Here is a 23,774-nt window from a genome sequence, read left to right as displayed (position 1 = left end):
CAGCACAGAACAGGCCCTTCAGCCCACAATGTTGTGCCGACCATTGATCCTCATGTATGCACCCTCAAATTTCTGTGACCATGTACATGTCCAGCAGTCTCTTAAATGACCCCAATGACCTTGCTTCCACAACTGCTGCTGGCAACGCATTCCATGCTCTCTCAACTCTCTGCGTAAAGAACCTGCCTCTGACATCCCCTCTATACTTTCCACCAACCAGCTTAAAACTATGACCCCTCGTGCTAGCCATTTCTGCCCTGGGATAATCTATAATGATAATCTATATTGATTATCATATAGCTACTGTATCAATTAAGATATAGAATGACAGTGTGAAAGAAAATATTGCAAGTGATAAATCTGAAATAAAAACAGTCCTGGAAATGCTTAACAGGTCTGGGAGTATCTGTGGAAAGGAGTTAGCATTTTAGGTAAATTCCTAATGGGAACTGTCTTAAAATCACATTTTAATACTTAAAATTGTAATTGCAATCCATTTTAATTGTGATGAAAAGACAAAGTATTACTCATCTATCTTGTGGAAAGTGTGTCTACTAATGTTTTGATAAGTTTATTCAGTCTTTAATTTCATACATATTAATTGTGGCAAAACCCAAGCATCATAAATCAATCTCTCCAAATAAATGAGCCTTTTTAGATATCTCATTGAATCCCATCTAACCATAGCAACTACTCACCGGGGTTCCTTTGACATTACCTTCCAAACCTATGACTTCTACCCACTTAGAAGTAAGAGGTCAGCAGATGCATTTGCACTCTACTTTGTGAAAATTGCTGAGCTAATCATATGTTATCCTAGCTTTTTAAAACAAATTTATTCATGGGTTCTGGGTGTTGCTGTCTCAGCCATTCCTAATTGCCCTTGAGATGGTGGTGCTGAGTTGCCTCTTTGAACTGGTGCATTCTGTTTGATGTAGATAAACCCACAATGTCATTAGGAACAGAGTTCTGGATTTTGATCCAGCAACGCAGAAGGAATGGCAGTATTTTCCAAGTGAGGATGGTGAGTGGCTTGGAGAGGAACTTGCAGGAGAAGTTGTTTCCGTGTATCTGTTGCTCTTGTCCATTTAGATTGTGGTTGCCATGGGTTGGCGAAGTGTTGGCTAAGGATCCTTTGTGAATTTCTACAGTGCATGTTGTAGATGGTGCACAACTGGCAGTGTGTGTCAGTGGTCAAGGGATTGAATTTTTGTGGGAGTGGTGCTCATCAAGTAGATTACCTTGCCTGAGATGCTGTAAAGCTGTTTGAGTGTTATTGGATCAAGTAGGCGCATATTTCATCACACCTGTTTTGTGGCTTGTAGATGATTGTCAGGATATGGGGAGTTGAGGCCTGAGTTACACACTGCAGGATTCTGAGCCTCTGACTTGCTTTTGTTACCACCAGATATCTATTGCTAAATGAAAACTGAAAGAACTGTAGATGTTGTAAATCAGGAACAAAAACAATAGTTGCTGGAAGCTCAGCAGGTCCAGCAGCATCTGTGAAGAAAAAGATCTCGAGTTTTAGATCTGGTGACCCTTCTTCAGAACAATTATTTTGCTAGGCCAGTACAGTTTCTGGTCAGTGGTAACTCCAGGATATTGATGGGGGATTCAGCAATGGTAATGCCGTTGAATGTTGAGGGATGATTGTTAGATTCTGTCTTGTTGGAGATGGTTCTTGCTTGGTATCTCTGTGGCATATACATAAATTACAACTTTCAGCCCAAACCTGGATATTTTCCAGATCTTGCAGTATTTCAATTTGGACTGCTTCGGTATCTGATTAATGAATGGTGTTTATAAAGGACTTTATAGAGGTCTAGTTAGGCCCCATTTAGAATACTGTGTCCAATTCTGCGCCCCACACCTCAGTAAGGACATACTGGTGCTGGAGCGTGTCCAGCGGAGGTTCACGTGGATGATCCCTGGAATGGTAGATTTAACATACGATGAACGGCTGAAGATCCTGGGATTGTATTCGTTAGAGTTTAGAAGGTTGAGGGGAGATCTGATAGAAACTTACAAGATAATGTATGGCTTAGAAAGGGTGGACGCTGGGAAGTTGTTTCTGTTAGGCAGGGAGACTAGGACCCGTGGGCACAGCCGTAGAATTAGAGGGGGTAAATTTAAAACAGAAATGAGGAGACATTTCTTCAGCCAGAGAGTGGTGGGCCTGTGGAATTCATTGCCACAGAGTGCTGTGGAGGCCGGGACGTTAAATGTCTTCAAGGCGGAGATTGATAAATTCTTGACCTCACAAGGAATCAAGGGCTACAGGGAGAGTGCAGGGAAGTGGAGTTGAAATGCCCATCAGCCATGATTAAATGGCGGAGTGGACTCGATGGGCCAAATGGCCTTACTTCCACTCCTATGTCTTATGGTGTTAAACATTGTGCACTCATTGTCAATTGTCTGCACTCTGACCTCAAGATGGAAGGGAGGTCATTGATGAAGCAGCTGAAAATGCATGGACTGAAGTTATTATTTGGAGGAACTCCTTCAGAGATGCCCTCATGCTGAGTTGACTGACCTCCAACAGCCACAACCATTTTCCTTTCTGATAAGTATGACTCCAACCAATGGGTATTTTTCTGCTAATTTCCATTGACTCTAGCTTTGCTGGACCTCCTTTGTGCCACACCTTGTCTGATGTAGCCTTGACGTCGAGCCCTGTCACTCTAAACTCACCTCCAAAATTCTGCTCCTTTGTCCATGTTTGAACAAAGGCTATAATGAGGTCAGGAACTGGGGCTGTGAGGCTTTGGTGGAACCCAAACTGAGCATTAGTGAACAGGTTATTGCTGAGCAAGCGCTGCTTGATTGCATTGTTGATGACGGCTTTCAAGAATTTGCTGATGACTGAGAGTAAACTCTTGGGACAATAACTGGCCAGGCCAGATTGTTGTCCTCCTTATGTACAGGACGTACCTGGGCAATTATCCACATTGTTGGGTAGATGCCAATGCAGTAGCTGTACTGGAGTAACTTGGCTAAGAATGCAACAAATTCTGGAGCAAAAGGACCTGTAGCATTAGCAGCATCCAGTGCCTCCAGCTGTTTCTTCATATCTCATGGAGTGAATTGAATCAGTTGAAGACTGACTTATGATAGTGAGAACCTGTGGATAAAACTGAGGTCAATCAACTGTAGCTCTGAGTGGAACTGTAAAGCTGTTGTTCACTGTCCCTGGATCAAACTCAAGGACCTCCCATCCTAACAGAACTGCTGGTCTCTCGGCCTTCCAAGGGTAACCGCGGTTGAAGACTGCCGCTCAGCGCCACTCCAGGATAATTAGGAATGGGCAATAAGTGCTGTGATGCCCACATCCCATGAACAAATTAAAACAAATTACATAGATCATACATCCATGAAAGTAACCATTGTGGTTAAAGGATTACTAGGATTGCTCATTTGATTTAAGTTACCAGTGTAGGTTCTTTCCTGATATCTGAGTGAATTTCCAATTTCCGTTATGGCAACAATGCTAAATCAAATATCATATTATCTTCAGATGAATGTGATGGAAGACATAATATATCTCCTTGCACACAAGGTTTTACATGCCATTAACATCCCAAAAACAAGGTTAAATGTTGCTATAATCGTTCACAGGGAGATCTCCCAAGAACCTGGAGTGTTCTTGACATTTAACTTTCTATTTAGCCATTGAGCATTGAGTTGGGGGCATAAAGGGATAAAATGAAGTCCTTTGCTGAGCACAGATCATTCAACATCAGAGAGGGGAAAATATGGTAAAAACACAGCCATGAGTAGGATTAAAATCTGAAAGGGCGGGTGGAAAAATCCAGAGGGACTTGGTAACTGAGTGTCTTTGGACCTTGCATGCATTAGCACTAAAAGGAAGGGAAAATGTTTCTTGTTAGAATATGAAATGAGATGAACCATGAAGTGGAGTTGGGACCAGGACCCTTCTGAGATAGTTTGGGAAGAGAATGTGAATGTGATTGCCTGGCACTGAATGTGGATCTCAGGATATAGTGGGAACAGCTGTCTGAGGATCATTGCATGTCTTGGATGTACCTGTAAACTTGGCTGAATTCAAAATTTGATGGGTAGAACTTAAGTTGGAATCCATGTGAGGTACGGCAGAGCCTGAGACAGAAACTGTGAGAAATGTAACGTGAAGGGGATCTTTAATAAACACTAGGAGGGACGTAGATAATAGGGAAGGTGAATAAACTTCAAGATTAAATAAAAACCCCATCAGTGATTAGGAGGGGCATCCCACACTCCAGTGAAAGCTTGACAACCCTATTAATGGAATCATACATTTTTGGCTAATGTCTCAAATACATCTATCACAATCCCTGAGTATATCTTGATCGACGAGAGTTGGTGTTATTGTGCCTGCACTCTGTGATGTGGAAATACTGCAGTGATTAGATCCTGTGGTCTCATAACATCAGATTAAACATGGACAAGAAACCCTCCTGTTAATTACTATATACTTTATTATAATATATACCTTCTAGCTGATAAAATGGTGCTCCTTTATGCTGGGCAAGGTCAAAAATCACATTACACCATGTTATAATCCAACAAGTTTGTCTGAAAATTTGTGTTTTCAAATAAACCTGGTGTTGTGTGATTTTTTGACCTTGTCCACCCCAGTCCAACACTGGCATCTCTACATTATGCTGGATACTAAGTGTGTAAATGCAGTTGACATAATAGCAACGTAACAAACCAAGCTAACTGATAGACGTAGCTGCCAGGCTGTCTCTCTGGTAGATAGTTTGAGAACCAACATTGAGAAGTCTACTTGACCACTTCCTTCCCAATCTCATTGTCGCAGGTTCAAAAGCCTTCCTTCTGTCAGAATGTCAATGTGGTGATGTTCACTTAAAATTTCACCATGTTCAGGACCATTCTCGACTACTTTGATACTGAAGTGTCCAAATGCAACAAGACCTGGACAATATCCAGGTTTAGGCTGATAATTGTTAAGTAACATTCACACAGCACAAGTGCCAAGCAATGACTATCTACAACCAGAGAGAATCTAATCATTTACCTTGATATTCAATGGTATTAGCATCATGGCCTGAACAGTCAACATTCTGGCAACCAGCCATGTGAATACTTTGGCAACAAGAACAGGTCAGAGGCTAGGAATTCTGCGCAGAGTAGCTTCCTGATTTATTTCCAAGCTCTGCGAAACCTGGTCATCATTTACATTTGACATGCGAAACTTCAATTATGAAGATGGATTGACAAATTTGGGACTGTTCTCCTTAGAAAAGAGAAGACTGAGAGACTTGGTGGAGGTTTTCAAAATTATGAACATTTCCTTCCTGCTCATAAAAAGAACAAGACTGAGTGGGCATAGATTTAAAGTGGTGTGAAAATGAAGCAAAGGAGATATGAGAACTATGGAAATGTGATGAAGGCAGGTTCGATTGAGGCTTTTAAAAGGGCTTTGGACTTTTTTGGGATAGTAACCATATTCAGGGATATAGAGAAAAGGCACTAGATAATAGAGCTAGACTAGTTAGTACAGCTGGTGCAGGCATGATGGTTTGAATGGACTTTGGCACTATAGTAAGTTTCTGATTCTGTGGTGGAGGCAGGTTCAAGAGGGCATTGGTTGATTTTTTGGACAGAAGTAATGTGCGAGGTTTTTAGGGGAAAGAAGCAGAAATTGGCACTAGATAATGATTCTTGTTTGAAGAACCAGTGGGCCAAGTGGCCATATTTTGTGATCTTGTGAAGTCAGGAGTATGATAGCATATATTCTCCGCCTGCCTGAATGAGCTATGCTTCAACAGTGCTCAAGAGGCTTAACACCCCATGCAGTGTGAAGACCTATGATTATTTGGATTTAGTCACCACCGTCAACATTCACACACAGCTTCACTGACGCAGGACACAATTGCAGCAGTGCATACTATCTGCAAGATACATTGTAGCAACTCACCACGCCTCCTGCAACAATATTCCTCAAACCTGCGACCTGTATCACATGGCAGGGCAAGAGAAAATGACGTATGGCTGTGACATCATCCGCAAGTTTTCCTCAAAGCTATAGACCATCCTGACTTGGAACTATGTTATTGCTCCTTCAGTATTGCTAGGTGAAAGTATTGGAACTCCCTTCCTAATAGTATTGTGGGTGTTGTTGACTATGAGACTTCAAGAATCCACTGACCGTTGCCTTTTCAAGGAAAACGAGGGATGGACAAGAAATGCCAGGGGTGCACATATCCCATGAATGAATTTTAGAAACAAAAATAACCACCATAATTCTCATGGGACACAATTTCACATGTTCATGTCAAGGATACTCTGTTGCATTGCGTGAAGCTACCATTGTGTTCAATGATACAAGTACTGAACAGGTCTAACATTTCAAAATTTGAACATTCATGAGCTGTGTGGCATCAGAAGCAACAAAATTAGATTCCACCACAAGCTGTAACTTCATGATCATGCATAGTGCTTTGTTTGCCTTTACTGTCAAACCAATGGATCACACCAGAAAGGAAACTTTTTCGAGCACATTCACGCACTGATTCAGATGTGGTTGCTGTATTGGAGCAGAAACTTGCAAGGTGCCAATTGAAAATAAGATAAATTTAAAGAAACCTTTTCATGTTGTAATTGAGACATAGTCCAGTAATTGGAAGCCCTTGCCAATAATCCAGTTAACACGATTTCAGAACTTATCTTCATAATTTGATAATTCGATTTTGTCACTTATAAAAATACTGGCAAAAAAAAACTGGGTCAGAGTGAGCACAAAGCTGTTAATTACTGTTAAAATGCACTTAATTAATTGGTATTCTTGTATGGAAAGAATTCTGTTCAGGGTAAATTAATTAATTATAATCAAACTGATACTGTTGCAGTCATCCAAGTAATAAGGCTAGCACTATCCTGGATCAAACGAGCTTGATAATATGAAGACACCCAGTAAATAACCATGGTCTCAGGTTAAAATCTTGTGCCTCAAAGACAGCTGTAAATACTACACATCTAGACAGTATATTCCTTTCATCTTCCTTTAGTACTGGACACTATTTGTTTTAACTTTTGTGCCTGTAAGAATGCTTGACACTATTTGTCTTACGATTAGCTGATAATGAAATTATGCTGTTTTTCACTGATGAAGTCCTTGCATATGATTTCTTACTGCTACACTGGAAACTGGTTAACAACGTTTTGACTGGAGAGTTTATTGCCTCGCTCTGAAAAGGACATAAATTTTGTGACCAACCAGAGAGGTTGAAAAGACGAGCCAATTCACCTTTTGTCACCTGGTTTTATTTTTACTCATTCATGGAATGAGGGCGTCCCTGGCTAAGCTAGCATTTCTCTCTAATTGCCTGGAGGTCAATTAAGAGTCAACCACATTGTTGTGGGGCTGGAGTTACATGTATGCTGGACTAGATAAGGATAGTGGTTCCTTTCTCTAAAGGACATTAGTGAACCAGATGGGTTTTTCTGACAATCGGCAATGGATTCATAGTCGCCATTAGATTCTTAATTGCAGACTTGCTTATCGAATTCAAATTCCACCATTTGTCATATTGGGTAATATCGTGTTTTTAATCAAAGTTTTAATAGAAACAGAATTTTTTAAAAATTGAAATAAAATGAAATTTCTTCTTCCATTACATCATACTGTTGTCAATTTACTTTTCCTTCCTTCTCTCCTCTATGATTATGGTGAGACAATGAACTAGTAGTATTATTGTTCGTAGATTATTAATCAATAAACTCAGCTAATGTTCTGGGCACCTGGGTTCAAATCCTGCCATGGATGAATTTGAATTCGATAAATAATCTGGAATTAGGGGCCTGATGGTAACCATGAAGCCTGTGTCAATTGTTGGAAAAACGCATCTGGTTCATTAATGACCTTTAGGGAAGGAAATATGTGATCCTGATATGGTCTGGTCTGGTTAGGGTGATACCGTGGCTCAGTGGTTAGCACTGCAGCCTCACAGCACCAGGGACCCAGGTTCGATTCCAGCTCAGGCAACTGCCTGTGTGGAGTTTGCACATTCTCCCTGTGTCTGCGTGGGTTTCCTCTGGGTGCTCTGGTTTCCTCCCACAGTCCAATGATGTGCCAGCTAGATGGATTGGCTATGCTAAATTGCCTGTAGTGTTCAGGGGGGTGTGTGTTATAAGGGGATGGATCTGGGTGGGATGCTGTAAGGGCCTTGTTGGGCCAAAGGGCCTGTTTCCACACTGTAGGGATTCTGTGCTTCTATGTGTGACTCCAGATCCACAGCAATGTGGTTGACTGTTAACTGCCTTCTGGGCAATGAGGGATGGGCAATAAATGTTGGCCCAGCCAGAGATGCCCACATCCTGTGAATGAATGTTTTTAAAAAAGGGATGCTAGATGAGATATAACCGCCCCCCCCCCCACCCCCCCACCCCCAACATCAAAGACTGGAAATACGAACTGGGAACCTTTTCAGATATTGATTGTTTTAACAGACTAGGCCAAATTTGTTTTTGCTTTTGTAAATGCATCTTCTCTATTTTTTATTACTGGAACAATGGCTAATAATGTAGAAACAGCAATAATGGTTAGATGGCACAAATAGATTGATTTTATGTCATGAACTGAGATTGCCAGCCTAGGCATAAATGTAATGAAGTATCATTTGTATCCAAAAAAAAATTGTAGGCTGATTATATGGTCTGGCTATTGGCATTGTTCCTTTGGCTAGTTATTCTGTTCACTAAACACTACTCAAACAGCAAAGAAAACTGACTTTATATAATTCAGTTTATGAATGTATATTTGTGAGCAACTATATTAGATGTTTATAAATTTGGAGGGAATCTCTTAGCTGCTATCAACTTAGCTTGAACAGGAAAATAGACAAGTGTATGAGTATAATGCTGTATGCAGCTCAACAGCTTCCTGAAATTCACTGTTGCAACACTTAAGACTAGGCAGTATGGTGTAGTGGAGCTATACCAATCAAAATGCTAGTGCCTTTGTATAAAATGGAATTTGGAAGGCCTAATAAATGTTGCTTTATGCCCACTTTTTCTAAAAAAAACCTGATTTAAATTCTGTATTGCAAAAATCAGGTCTTGAAATGTTATAGAGACCTCTATTGGTAAGCAGAAGACCTTGGGGAAATTTCCTTTTATGCTCTAGATGTAGTGAGTTGCAAACAGTAATCCATATGCCATGGAAATATGTAGCCCAAGGATAAATGGAGTTTGATTTTAGTGGAGCTTTTTGTGTCATAAATCACTGTGATAGAAGAAAACAAGTTTGTGTGGCTAAGCTACGTGTAATTTTAGTGTTTCGTTATGTAAGAAATTTTACATCGTGTTCAGTACTTTTAAAATGCATGTTTTGTACAAGACTGTTATTTAAGCCTGAAAATCACAGCTGTAGCTGTCAACTGTGATATTTACTGTTCCATTATTTATTGGCCCTGAACAAACTGTTGAGGCAGATGGTTCAAGCACAGACTGTTTCCTGAATTTAAAACTGTGTTTTTATATTAAATTTTTACTTTTCAGTTTTACCAAAATTTGTGTTTGAATTTGTTCTGCAAATGTTATTTCTAAAGGTATTCCAGTAAATAGAGGCACTGTTTTACTCTATTCTCCATTTGAAACAAAATGTAGCTAAAGTTGTGTATGGTCACTGAAATATGATGCATACTTTTTGAAAATTTGCTCTTGAGCTTCACAGATGACCATGTTTGTATTACTGAATTTGGTTTCGTATTAACTGGCTATAGCTAACAAAAACTTGTTTTAGATAAAATATATTTAGTGTGTGTTTCATGTATTCCTTGTCAGAGCGAAACTTTTTATTCCTCCCAATTTGTTTGTTTGTGACATGTAGAAACTCAATTAATATTTATCCTTGGGTATGGTATTCTAGGAAGTTTTTACATCTTTAATCGCAAAATAAAACCATTGCTGTTGTTTGACAAACCACTGGATTTGTAGCCTTTCTTGAAGTATTTAAGCTTTTATTATTGCTTATTATTTTAAAGGTGACTAATCAGGTTAACCATAATTAGTAGGAAAATATTGTAACAGTTATTTACATTTTCTTAAAAGGCTTTTGTTTTGAAGGTGTCAGAATTTTTAACACAATTTATTTGCTTGAAGTAAATATCAAAGGTAAGCATTATTTCTCAGATTCAGGGAAAAAATCCTGCTAATAAAATGAATACAATAAGTGAAGGCTTTCTGACCTGTAATTACATAGCTAATTTCTGTTCTTACGATTTCAGGCAAGCAAGGAGTGTGTTCGAAAAGTTGGCTTTAGCTAGTGGTACTTGTAGCAAAAAAATGCAGAGTCTGAATTTTATGTTTGGCCAGAGAATCTGGAGAGTTGCCTAGTTTTCAGATGGTTTATGAAGCAGTTTGTATATTGCAAGTGTATGTATGCAGGTGTCACATGAAAATGATATCTCAGAACTATATGGTCCTTCTACTCGATGTCTGTTTCTTCCTAATGATGCTGTAATTTTTATTCACATCTTTGATAACTATCAACTCAGTGACTCTAATACTTACCTGGTCTTTCCCTCTCTGAAAATTGCAGCTTCTCTCAAAGCTTTGCCCATTTTCTTGCTTCCTGAGATCTCTTGATTTTGTTATTTGATGTTCACGAGGGCCCATTAGTTCTGTGTGCTCCAATGAACATAGCAAGAACTAGGAGCTGGCAATTCAGCCTCTTGAGCCTGCCCCACCATTTGATACGATCATGGCTGAGCTCATCTTGACCTCACCTACACTTCCCTGCTCATTCCCCATCACCCTTCAACCCCATAACTAATTATAAATCCATCTGGCTCATCAAATTTACTCGATGTCCCAGCATTCATTACACTCTGGGGTAGTGAATTCCATAGATTCATGACCTTTTGAGAGAGAATTTTTCCTCATCTCTGTTTTAAATCTGCTACTCCTTATCCTAACATTATGCCTTCTATGAAATAACTTGAGGAGCTGTATTCATGCTTTACGTATCTTATTGAACCTCCTTAGCCTTCTGCCTTATGCTGCTCGAACATTCGCCTAGCATTTTCTGCTTCTGACTTTTGTCTTTTAATTACATTTCTATGACCTGCTGCTGTTTTATCCAACTTGCTCTTGTACTTTCATTCTCCCAAAGTCTTTTCACCTTGTATTTATTATTGCTTTCAAACTCCCACTGATAATTTTTATGTTCACCTAATCAACAACTCAAAAAATTGCTAGTTGTGAAGATGATGCAAAGACTTGGCAAAAGAATTTAGATTAAGTAGGTAGGCAAGTGTGAGAAAATGTGAGGTTGTTCATTTTGGCAGGAAGAATATGAAAACAGAATATAATTTAAATGGAAGGAAATCACAGGTGCTACCATACAGAGAGATCTAGGTGTCCTTGTACATCATTGACAAAAAGTGTGCAGGTACAGCAAGTAATTGGGAAACAAATGTAATATTGGTATTTATTGCAAGGGGGATGAAGTACAATAGTAAACAAGTCCTTCTACAACTGAATAGGGTATTGGTGAGACCATGTTTGAAGTATTATGTTTAAATTTTGGTTGCCTTGCTTGAGCAGGGATATACTTTCACTGAAAGCAGTGCAGAACAGGTAGGCTCGGCTGAGGTAACACTGTGTGAAGCTGGATGAACACGGCAGGCCAAGCAGCATCAGAGGAGCAGAAAAGCTTGACGTTTCAGGTCGGGACCCTTCTTCAGAAAAGGTTAGTTAGGCTGATTCCTGGGATGAAGGAGCTGTCTTATGAAGAAAGGTTGAGCAGGTGAGGCTTATTTCATGGTAGTTCAGAATAATGATCTTATTGAAACATAAGAGACTCTGAAACCGATTTGACAGGATAAATGCTGAATGAATGTTTCCCCAAATTGGTAGGTAAGAACATGGGATGCAGTTTAAAAAGAAAGGGTCTTCCATTTGAGACAGGTGAGAACTTGCTTCTGAGTGTTGCTGTTTATCTTAGATAGCCATTGACACTGGTTTCGTAGATTTGAAGCTGAGTTCAAAAGAATTATTTTTATCAGAATGGTATTGTGATTGTAGATGTAATCAGGAAAATGGAGCAGTGGCCACAATCAGATCGCTCATGATCATCTTGAATGGTGGAGCTGGATGGAAGTGTCATATGACCAACTACTACTTTATTTGATTTAATGATTGGATTAACTTAGTTCACAGTTGATATCAAGATAATAAAATGTGAGGCTGGATGAACACAGCAGGCCAAGCAGCATCTCAGGAGATGCTGCTTGGCCTGCTGTGTTCATCCAGCCTCACATTTTATTATCTTGGATTCTCCAGCATTTGCAGTTCCCATTATCTCTCACAGTTGATATCAAACTGTTTTTGTCATGTCAACTGGATAGGCTAATTGCTAGGAAACATTATAAATTTGTAGTGAGGCAAAAATCATTACCATATTTAAATGACTTGTTTTATCACTTCCAAGGATCAGTGAGCTCTTTCAGTGATTGAGGTCATACAGTATATTGTACAGCAAGGACTCATGATCAAGTAGATGAATGACAATGAGATAACAAGGTGTAGAGCTGGATGAACACAGCAGGCCAAGCAGCATCAGAGGAGCAGGAGGGCTGATGTTTCGGACCTAGACCCTTCTTCAGAAATTTCTGAAGAAGGGTCTAGGCCCGAAACGTCAGCTCTCCTGCTCCTCTGATGCTGCTTGGCCTGCTGTGTTCATCCAGCTCTCCACCTTGTCATCTCAGATTCTCCAGCATCGGCAGTTCCTACTATCTTATATGAATGACAATGTTCACTATCATTCGTGACTCCTCGGATATTGAAGCAATACACGTTCAAATGCAATGAGATCTAGACAATCTCCAGTATGGGCTAACAAGTGGCAAGTAACATCTGTGCCACACAAATGCCAGGCCATGACCACCACCAATATGAAACACTCTAACTACCCCTTTACATTCAATGGTGTTACCATCATTGAATCCCCCAATATCAACACCTTGGTGGTATCATTGACCAGAAACTCAGCTGGACTCACTACATAAGCACAGTGGCTACAAGAGCAGGTCAGAGACTAGAAATGCTGTAGCGAGTAACTAACCTCCTGACTCCCTAAAGTCTGTCCACAATCTACAAGGCAAAAGTCAGGTGTGTGATGAAATACTCCTCGCATGCTTGGATAGGTATAGCCCCAACAACACTCAAGAAGCTTGTCACAACCCAGGACAAAGCAGATCACTTGATTAGCACTACACCCATAAGCACTACTCCCTCCATCACCAATGCTGTGTGCTGCAGTATGTACTGTCTGCGAGATTCACTGTAAAAATTTACCAGAGATTCTCATACAGTGCCTTCCAAACCCATGACCACTTCCGTAGGATGGACAAGGGCAGCAGATAGATGGGAACATCACCACCTTCAAGCTTCCTTCCAAGCCATTCATCATCTTGACTTGGAAATATATCACTGCTCCTTCATTGTCACTGGGTCAAAATCATGGAATGCCCTCCGTAATGGCACTGTGGGCCAACCTGCAGCAGGTGGACTGCAGCAGTTAAAGAAGGCAGCTCACTACCACCTTCTCAAGGGAAATTGGGGATGGGCGATAAATGCTGACAGCCAGTGATGCGTTCATCCCACAAGTGAATAAATTTTAAAAAAGCAAAGTTGGTTTGCAGGTGCAGCAGGTAGTTAAGAATGTAACTGGAATATAGTCCTTCATGACTGGAGGGATGGAGTTTAAAAACAGGGAGGTTATGCTGCAGACGTACAGGGTCCTGTTGAAGCCACACCTTGAGTAAACTGTATGTTTTTGGTCTCCATTTTTGAGAAAGGATGTTATGGCACTGGAGGGGGTGCAGAGGAGGTTCATTAGGTTGATTCCAGAGATGAGAGGATTGTTTTACGAGGAGGCGAATGAGTATACTTGGAGTATACTCATCGGAATTTAGAAAAATGAGGAGGGATTATACAGAAACATATAAAAATATGAAGAGAGTAGATTAGAGAAAAGCAGGGAAGTTGTTTCCACTGGTGGGTGAAGTTAGAACCAGGGAACACAGCCTCAAAATAAGGGGGAGCAGATTTAGGACTGAGTTGAAGAGGAACTTGTTCACCCAAAGGTATGTGAGTCAGTAAAATTCCCTGCCCAGTGAAGCATTTGAGTTTACCTCATTGCTTTAAAAAAAATTCAAAACTAGATTTTTGAACAGTGAAGCAATTGAGGGTTATGATAAGTGGAGCTGAGTCCACGAGGTGATCAGCTGTTATCTTACGGAATGGCAGAGCAGACATGAGGGGCCAGATGGCCTACTCCTGCACCTATTTCTTGTGTTTGTAGCACGTTTTTGTAATAAAATGATGCTGCTAGTTCTCCTCAGAAGTTAGTTCTACTGTTTTAAATTCAGACATGGTTCTCTATGCCTCTACATTTCATTTCATAGATTTTTTTTGTTGTTACAGCTGCAGAACCTTGGCCAGAAAATGCAACACTGTATCAACCCTTGAAAGGTAGGTGTTGCATTTTGGAATCAAATCTTTTAATACTTTGTATTGTATCACTTTTTTGTTTTTCCAACTAATTGTGTTATTGAATCAAAGATTCAGTGCATGTCATGGAAAGTTTTAATACTTGATGGTATTTCATCCTTTTAAGAAAATTTTACTGACGTGTGCCTGTCAAATAAACAACATACATGAAATCTCTACTTTATGATTTATTATTCAGCTAGTGTAAATAGCTTATTGTGAAATGATATGCTAGGAAACCCTATTGATAGGTTTACCAACAGTTGGGAAATGATTTGTAGGTCTATCAGATATTTAAATGTGGTTCTCATTAAAAAAAACATAAAATGCTTCACATTGGTAGAGACAGTTCAGTTTTCCTTTCGCAGCTCTTCATATATCATCAGCTCATGTTACGGCCCCCATTTGGGGCACAGCAGCCTGCTCCAGTTGTCAGTAGACTGCAAAGTAATGAAGACTAATGGGTTGCTGCCCCAGTCCTCTAAACCAAGGAATTTTTATTGCAGTGAACTTGTCATCTTTCTTTCTTCTGACAGAGTGAAATGTTTTATAATGTTAGCTTCAAATAGCTTTTTAGAATGCAATTGGAGACTTTTCTTGCTTTGGGTAAGCAATGCTAAAAGATTATTGTGTACTCATGGTCTGATTCAAGTGATAGAAAGAAATTTTATCTGTCTTTTTTGTCCTCTGATTATGCAGGTGAACAGATTTTGCTGTCAGACAATGCTTCCTGTCTTGCTGTTCAGGTAGGAATGTAAGCATGACGTTCTTCATATTAAAGATCAACTAATCAGATTGGATTCTTAATCAGTTTGAGAGAAAATACATATTCTGGTATAAAAACTTCTTTGAAACTCTAATGCTTATTTGCCTGAAAAACCTGTTGGCAGAGGATTGTCTCAGAAAATAAATGCACACGGAAAGTGGTGACCTGGGGATCACTAGGAAAGCTGGATTACCAAATTTAGATATTGTAATTTTTGTTTTTTTGAATGTCGTTGGCTCTGAAAAGTTATGGAAAAACTTATATAAGGAAAGAAAAATGCATAGGCTATTGATGGTCACTACGAGATGACTGGTAAATATTTTTAATCAACCTGTTCAGAAATGTTATGACACAGCTGGAGCAGGTGGGATTTGAACTCCAGGCCTACTGCTATTCAAATTATTGTGGATATCTAATTGTGGAAAAATTTGTCTTTTGTGATAGGTTATTTGCTTGACAGGGCTGTCAAATTTAATTCAATATTTTCGACACCTTCCTTTTTTCATAGGATTTTAATTTCGAAACAGAAGAAGGATGAGGCTTTTTTTTTCATTGAGTTGTGAGGAAGAGAAGTTCACTGTGAAAGAAAAGTGGAAGCACATGCAATAGGACTTTGAAAAGGGAATTAAATATATACTTGAAAAGGAAAAATTTGTTAGACTGTAGGTAGAAAGTAGAACTCAATTAATTGGACGGCTTTTTCAGAAATGCTGCCATACGCAGAATAGGCCAAACAGTGCTGTATAATTTGAAACATCTCACTTTTTTTTGTATTTTGCAATTGTTGTAAATTGTATAAGTAAGCAGTTATTATGCTTGAGTTTTGCTGGCGGTTTTACTTAAGTTCATTGTCTCATTTTGCTTCTAAATCTGCTTTCCTCATAAATTAGCACACTTCTTAATTCACATCTTTCAAATATATGAATCGGCGCTGCATGTGTTTCTAATAGACTGGACTTGATCAAGAAGCACTCTTATTTTAAATGTTGTGACATTTCCAAAAGGTGGTAGTTTTAACTAAAAAAGTAAGATTAAAGTTGTTTAGAAATTATTCAACCAGTTGTATCATCTGACTACAAATTATTCCTATAGCAATCTTAAATTAAAACAATGTTCAGTGAATTCTGGATTTCAACACATGTCTTTTTTAGTTGATGTTCATTCAGAGGTACAGTTTATTTGTGTGTGAAAAACTCAAAAGTACCAATGAATTTTAGATGATACTGGTTCTTCACTAGGGTTCTCTTAAACTAAGTCCTGTATTGTGGATGAGGACGTAATAAACAATGAGCAATGAAGAAAAGCTATTGCAAGTTACTCATTAATCTGCAATATTGATTTATTTCAGACTGTGCATAAAGTACAGTGAGTTGTAGTTACTTACATTTTACTTGCTAGTTACACAGAAAATGGATACTCGACCCAACAGGGCATGGCCAGAGTTAATGTTTCATATTTTTCTTCTTCCACAGTGCTTCATCTCACACTATCAACATTTCCTTCCTTTTATTTACCAGATTTTTTTCTCCTTCCCATACTTAGCCAACTTCCCATAAGTGTTTCAACATGATTCACCTCAACTACTCCATGGGATAGTAAGCTCCACATTGTAATTACTTTACGATTAAATACATGTCTCGTGAATTTCTTTTTAGAACCATTAATGACTGTTAGTTTTATTTTTTTTGTCCCCTACTTTTTGAACCTCCTTTGGTATTCCAGGCGTTTGTTTTCTGCATCCATGTTATTGCACCACATAAAATTTTGAAGAACTCTTCAGGTCATTCTTTATGAGAAAAGGAAGAGCCTCGTCATTCTTTCCTGATAACTACAATCATTTAATTATGCTAAGTCTTATGAATCTTTTATGCACATTTTCCTATGCCTCTTTAGCCTTTTTGAAATATGGATGCTAGAATTGAACACCATATCATAAGTATGATCTAAACAAGATTCTGCATAGGTTTAACATAACTTTTCTGTTTTTGAATGTCATGAATTTGGAAATGAGCCACAGTGCTTTGTCTGCATATTTTTTAGGCCGTTGTAAACCTCTGATACTTTCAATGGCTTGTGGACTCTATATCCCGTATTTCTTTACTCCATTTAGTCTGGTATTTGCATAAACTCCAACCAAATTGCACCATCTCAGACCTAGTTATTTTGTTTATGTACTTAACAATTGATTTTCCAAGTTGAATTTATGATATAGGAAATATTGCATATAGTAACTGTTTTAAAAAGTATTTCGGCTAAGGCACCATGAAATGTTTATGTAGCTACAGAAAATTCCTCGGTCATTTTGAAACATATGTGAAAAAGGTCGATTCCTGAAGGCATTGTCATCTTCCAGCAGTGCCTTCTCAAAGGCAATTTGTCAATTTATCACAAATAACAGCAATAAATTATGATCTGGAATGCGAATCATAGTGTTCTCTTAGAATTAGTCTTTCATTACTTTACCTAAAATACATGAACTCTTCTTTACAATCTAAATTTGTAGTTTTTGGTTTGTAAGCATTCATACTTCTGCATAGGATTACCACTTCTCTCTCTGCCAACATTCCACCTAAAATATTTAATGGGGTAGTTATTAACCCCACTCTTTAACAGTTGCATTGTCAAGGTGTGGGTGCAGGAGTGGTGATAAGTGGGTTGGAACTAAAGCCACAAAACATGATCTTGCTCACCATTTCTTTACAGCAGTGCATGAATGACTTTTTATACCCCTGTGATTTCCAGATTTTCTCTCAGCTGGTACATTTCTGTTTTCTTCCTGCCTGCCTTTAAATATTAAGGATAATGACTCTTGCATGCATCCAACATTGACATAGAAACTGTCTGGCTATCTGATTCTCATCTTAATGTTGCTGACGTCCAGGATCCATTTCTTTGCTTGATTTCTAGCTGCTGATTCAACCAGCTTTCTTAGTTCCAGTGATAGATTTGGATGAGGTCAATCCTTCCAACTACAATCTATGCCCCTGTAACTGATTTTAAAATGCCTTTACTATATTTATCCTGCAGAGTAATGTTAAATCAGTAGCAGGACCTTAACCGAAGTTGGAAGGAAAGGTTGTCACTTGGATAACTCAATTCTGGATGAATGAAGTAAATAGCTATATTATAAAGAACACGCCTCACTTCGGAAACTGTTTAATTGGCTGTAAAGAACTTTTGGATGCTTCAAGATAATGAAAGATGGTAAATAAATCTATAATAAATCAGTTCTTTGCTATTAGTCTTAGGGAGTATTAATTTGGTCGTAATGTTGCATTCAGTGTCTTGACCAATTGTTTTAAGAGGAAATGTTGATGAGAGAATATTTCAAATATAAAACAAGCACTAATCTCTCTATTTTTAAGTCCTAAACATATATTCAGGGTGACCAATAAAACAAAACTACTTAAGACAGAGTTAAAAGACAATCCTGTACTGATGGGTGCACCATGGAGTTGGGTGCAGTCCACTCCCTGAAGACTTTTAGTCATGCCCCACTGCTTGCTGCAGGTGCACTAGATTTGGCATGAATGCGGCTGCCACATATTACAGCATGGTCGATCAACAGCAGCTCCCATACCAGCCCTGGGCATTGACAATGGACAGGCATTAGTTTGGTGGCTTTGCACAGCGAATATGTGTCTTTGCTTTAGGGACAGGGTCATGATTGGTCCTTTTACTCTGCGGGGGCCAGGTTAAGAGGGCCTGGGTGTTGACGGTGGGGAAATTCAGTGATGGTCATGTTGTTGGATGTTGAAGGATGATGGTTAGATTCTCTGTTGCTGGAAGTAGTAATGTCTTGGCACTTGAATGGCGCAAATGTTACAGGGCATCTGTCAGTCCACATGTGGATATTGGCCAGGTTGTGCTGCATTTGAACATGGACTGCTTTAGTATCTGAATGGTACTGCAAATTGTACAATCATCAATGAACATCCTCACTTCTGACCTTATGATGGAGGGAAGGTCATTGATGAAACAACTGAGGATAGTTGAACCTCCGACACTAACCTGAAGAACTCTGCAGCAATTCCCTGGAATTGACCCCAGCAACAACCACCTTCCTTGATGTCAGATGTGATTCCAGCAAGCGGAGAGATTTCCCCACGATTCACATTGACTTCAGTTTTGATGGAGCTTCTTGATACCGCAATCAGTCAAACATAGCTTTGATTTCAAGCACAGTCACTCTCGACCTCATCTCGTCAATTGAGCTCATATTTGGAGCAAGGTTGTGATGAGATTGGGAGCTGAGTAACACTGGCAGATCCCAAACTGAATGTTGGAAAACGGGTTGTTGCTAAGCAAGTGCTGCTTGACAGCACTGTGATGACACCTTTCATTTTTTTTCATGCTGGAGAGTAGACAGATGGGACAGTAATTGGCTAGGTTGGATTTGTCATGCTTTTTGTGTACAGAACATATCTGGGCAACGTTCTGCCTTGTGATGTAGAGGCCAGAGTTTCAGGAGTATGTTAGGGATTGTTTTCTACAGTAATATGTTGTGGAGCCAACTAGTGGACACATATTTTATATCTAGTATTATGCAATGAAAAAGAGCTAATTAAAAACCTTGTAAGATAACCTGCAGGGAGAATTACAACAATATGATAGAATTTCATTTGAAAGTGAGATTGTTCATTCTGAAGCAGGGGTACTAAATTTGAAAAAGGGAAATAATGAAGGCATAAAGCACAAATTGGCTGTCACAGCTTGAGAAAACACATTAAAAGACAGGGGTCTACACAGGCAATGGATAATTTTTCAAGAACTAATACACCATGCATTCTTTCAATCTATGTATTCTTTTAAAGTGCAAAAACAAAAAAAAATTGGTTGTGTATTTAACAAACGAAGTTCAGGATTGTATGAGATCAAAAGAAAAGACCTATAAAGTTGCCAGAAACAGCAATAATTCAGAGGATTAGGAGGTTTATTGAATTAAACAAAAGAAGAAACAAGAAACTGGATGTGAGTTTGCTCGCTGAGCTGGAAGGTTAGTTTTCAGACGTTTCGTCACCATTCTGGGTAACATCATCAGTGAGCCTCCATTGAAGCACTGGTGTTATGTCCCGCTTTCTATTTATATGTTTAGGTTTCCTTGGGTTGGTGATGTCACTTCCTGCTCTTTTTCTCAGAGGATGGTAGATTGATTTGAAGCCAATGTGTTTGTTGATGGAGTTCCGGTTGGAATGCCATGCTTCTAGGAATTCTCGTGAGTGTCTCTGTTTGGCTTGTCCTAGGATGGATGTGTTGTCCCAGTCAAAGTGGTGTCCTTTGTCATCTGTATGTAAGGATACTAGTGATAGTGGGTCATGTCATTTTGTGGCTAGTTGATGTTCATGTATCCTGGTGACCAGCTTTCTGCCTTTTTGTCCATATAGTGTTTGTCACAGTTAGTGCAAGGTATTTTGTAGATGACGTTCGTTTTGCTTGTTGTCTGTACAGGGTCTTTTAAGTTCATTAGCTGCTGTTTTAGTGCGTTGGTGGGTTTGTGGGCTACCCTGATGCCAAGAGGTCCGAGTAGAGCAAACAGTCAATGGGGAACTTCAAACCAGCGTCTACAGGAAAACAACACATACGGACCAAATACTGAACTACAGGAGCAACCATCCCAACACCCACAAACGAAGCTGCATTAGAACATTATTACAACAAGCCACCACACACTGCAGGACAGAGGAACTACGAAGAGCAGAAGAAAATCACCTTTACAGTGTATTCAAAAAGAACGGGTACCCAATGAACACAGTCCGCCGATTTCTCAGCAAACAAACCCAAACAAACAGACAAAACGGGCCCAGAAACCATAACCACTCTCCCCTACATCAAAGACATTTCTGAAATGACTGCCAGACTACTCGGACCTCTTGGCATCAGGGTAGCCCACAAACCTGCCAATGCACTAAAACAGCAGCTAATGAACTTAAAAGACCCTGTACAGACAACAAGCAAAACGAACGTCATCTACAAAATACCTTGCAAGAACTGTGACAAACACTACATTGGACAAACAGGCAGAAAGCTGGCCACCAGGATACATGAACATCAACTAGCCACAAAACGACATGACCCACTATCACTAGTATCCTTACATACAGATGAGGAAGGACACCACTTTGATTGGGACAACACATCCATCCTAGGACAAGCCAAACAGAGACACGCACGAGAATTCCTACAAGCATGGCATTCCAACCGGAACTCCATCAACAAACACATTGATTTGGAGCCTATCTACCATCCTCGGAGAAAAAGAACAGGAAATGACATGACCAACCCAAGGAAACCTAAACAAATAAATAGAAAGCAGGACATAACACCAGTGCTTCATCGGAGGCTCACTGATGATGTTACCTAGAATGGTGATGAAACGCCTGAAAACTAACCTTCCAGCTCAGCAAGCAAACTCACATTCAGAAACTCAACCTGAACTACAAATCTTCTCAAAACTCGCAAAGAAGAAACTAATAAGGACAAGTTGATTAGAATATAAATGCAAACAACCTTTTTAAAAAAACATAAAAGTAGTCTGTAAAAGATTCTGTACAGACATTAAAAAGAATTTTTGGTTAAAACAAATGTGGGTTCATGACTGCCAGAGCCAGGAGAACTCAAAACAGGAACAAAGAAATTGCAGAGAAATCAAATGATTAGTGTGTATTTGCCTTCACTGCGGAAGATCCGTAATCTCTCAGAACAGAAACCCAAGTGGCTAGAAAGAATGAGTAGAAGGCAATCAGCCTTAGTAAGAAGATTGTACTGGAGAAATGTGTGGGACTGTGTTTGCGGGAGTGTCTATCTCAGACAGTTCCCCAGCAGCAACCGTACCAGGAAGATCCAACATGCAGTAATAGTCAATGCTGCGGATGGCCAAGGAGTACTCAACCTGTATGCCTTTGTTGTCAACTGTCAACATCCCGTGGGTTACCATTGAACAGAAACTGAACTGAACTAGTCATATAAATACTGTGGCTAAAAGAGCAGGTTAGAGGCTTGGAATCTTGCAATGAGTAACTCACCTGCCTCCCTAAAGGCTGCCCACCATCTACAAAGCACAGGTCAGGAATGTGTTGGAATACTCCCCAGTTGCCTGGACAAGTGCAATTCCAACAACACTTAGGAAGCCTGACACTATCCAGGACAGAGCATCCTGCTGGATTAGAACCACATCCACAAATACTCATTCCCTCCACCACTAACGCTCAGTAACAGAGTGTACCATCTACAATATGCACTGCAGAAATTCCCCAAGGTTCCTTAGACACCATCTTCCAAACCCATAGCTATGAAGGGCAAGGGGACTAGATACATGCGGACTCCATCCCCTGCATGTTCCCATCCAGGCCACATACCACCCTGACTTGGAAATATATTGCTGTTCCTTCAGTTTTGCTGGGTCAAAATCCTGGAACTTCCTCCTTTAACAGCATTACAGGTCTACCTTCAGCAAATTGACTGCAGAACTTCAAGAAAGTAGTTCAAAACCACTTTCACAATGACAACTAAGGATGGGCAATAAATACCAATGATTTCTACATCCCATGGATGAATAAAGAAAACCCAGTCTAAGTGTATTTTAAATTTTCCCAAGATAACTGTGTAGCCTGTGCTAGCTGCTTCTCTCATCTCCTGATTAATACCATCTGCCACACTACCACTACTCTTTGGTGGTCTATAAATAACTCCAACCAATGTCTGCAGCTCTTGTTTCTTAGTTCCACCCAAACAGATTCTGCACATTGTTCCTCAGATTTGTGGTTCTCCATAACTAATGTACTGATCCCATCCCTCTATTATCGGAGCAAATTCGCTTTCTTTTCCTTCTTTTGTATCTTTCCTGTATATCAATTATCTTTGAATATTCAGTTCTCAGTGCAGCCTTGTTTTTAAAGGCAATGATATGATACCCATGTATCTCTATTTGTGCCTTTAGATCATCTCCCTTGTTACGAATGCTGCATGGACTCAGGTAGAGTGTCCTTAACTTTGTCTTTTTAATATCCTTCCACTTTGAAGCATACTCTGTAATTGATTCTTTTCCTCCTGTCTAGACTCCTGAGCTTTTCAACTTCCTGCTGCAAACTTTACTCCCTTCCAATTTGGGTTACCCCCTCAGGTTCCCATCCCTGACTAGTTTAAATCCACCCCAATAGCACTAACAAGTCTCCCCACAAGGATAGCAATACCAGTTCCATTAACTTGTCCAGGTTATAGAAGTCTCGCCTGCCCCAGAATTGGCCCAGATTCCTCAGAAATTCTATGACTTTCCTCCTGTTATACTTCTTGGCCACATATTCAATTGAATAAATCCTGTTGTTGTGCTTATTTGCAAGTGGCTGTAGGAGTAATCTTAAAAGTTATGCTCTCCAGGTCCAGCTCTGTAATTTCCCTCCTAACTATCTGAAATCTACCTCTGGGACCTCATCCCTCTTCCTACTTATGTCATTCGTACTGTTGTAGACCACAACTTCTGGCACATTCC

General features: G+C 39.6%; 1 protein-coding gene across 2 annotated transcripts in view; it reads left to right on the top strand.

Annotated features, from left to right (window-relative positions):
• The window catches only part of mtx2 (metaxin 2), an 82,615-nt gene that overhangs the window by 972 nt on the left and 57,869 nt on the right, over nt 1-23,774 (top strand). Inside the window, exons 2-3 of one of the 2 annotated variants that reach the window (XM_048533677.2) lie at nt 14,458-14,505; nt 15,223-15,269. In XM_048533677.2, coding sequence (XP_048389634.1) covers nt 14,458-14,505; nt 15,223-15,269 — 95 coding nt within the window. The remainder of the gene's footprint in view (nt 1-14,457; nt 14,506-15,222; nt 15,270-23,774) is intronic. The other variant, XM_048533678.2, reaches the window with a different exon arrangement.

This window comes from Stegostoma tigrinum, chromosome 7, assembly GCF_030684315.1.
Source record: "Stegostoma tigrinum isolate sSteTig4 chromosome 7, sSteTig4.hap1, whole genome shotgun sequence".
In the NCBI taxonomy this organism is placed as follows: domain Eukaryota; kingdom Metazoa; phylum Chordata; class Chondrichthyes; order Orectolobiformes; family Stegostomatidae; genus Stegostoma; species Stegostoma tigrinum.
The sequence above is the reverse complement of the archived record's forward strand: the minus strand, read 5'-3'. Positions and strand labels throughout refer to the sequence as shown.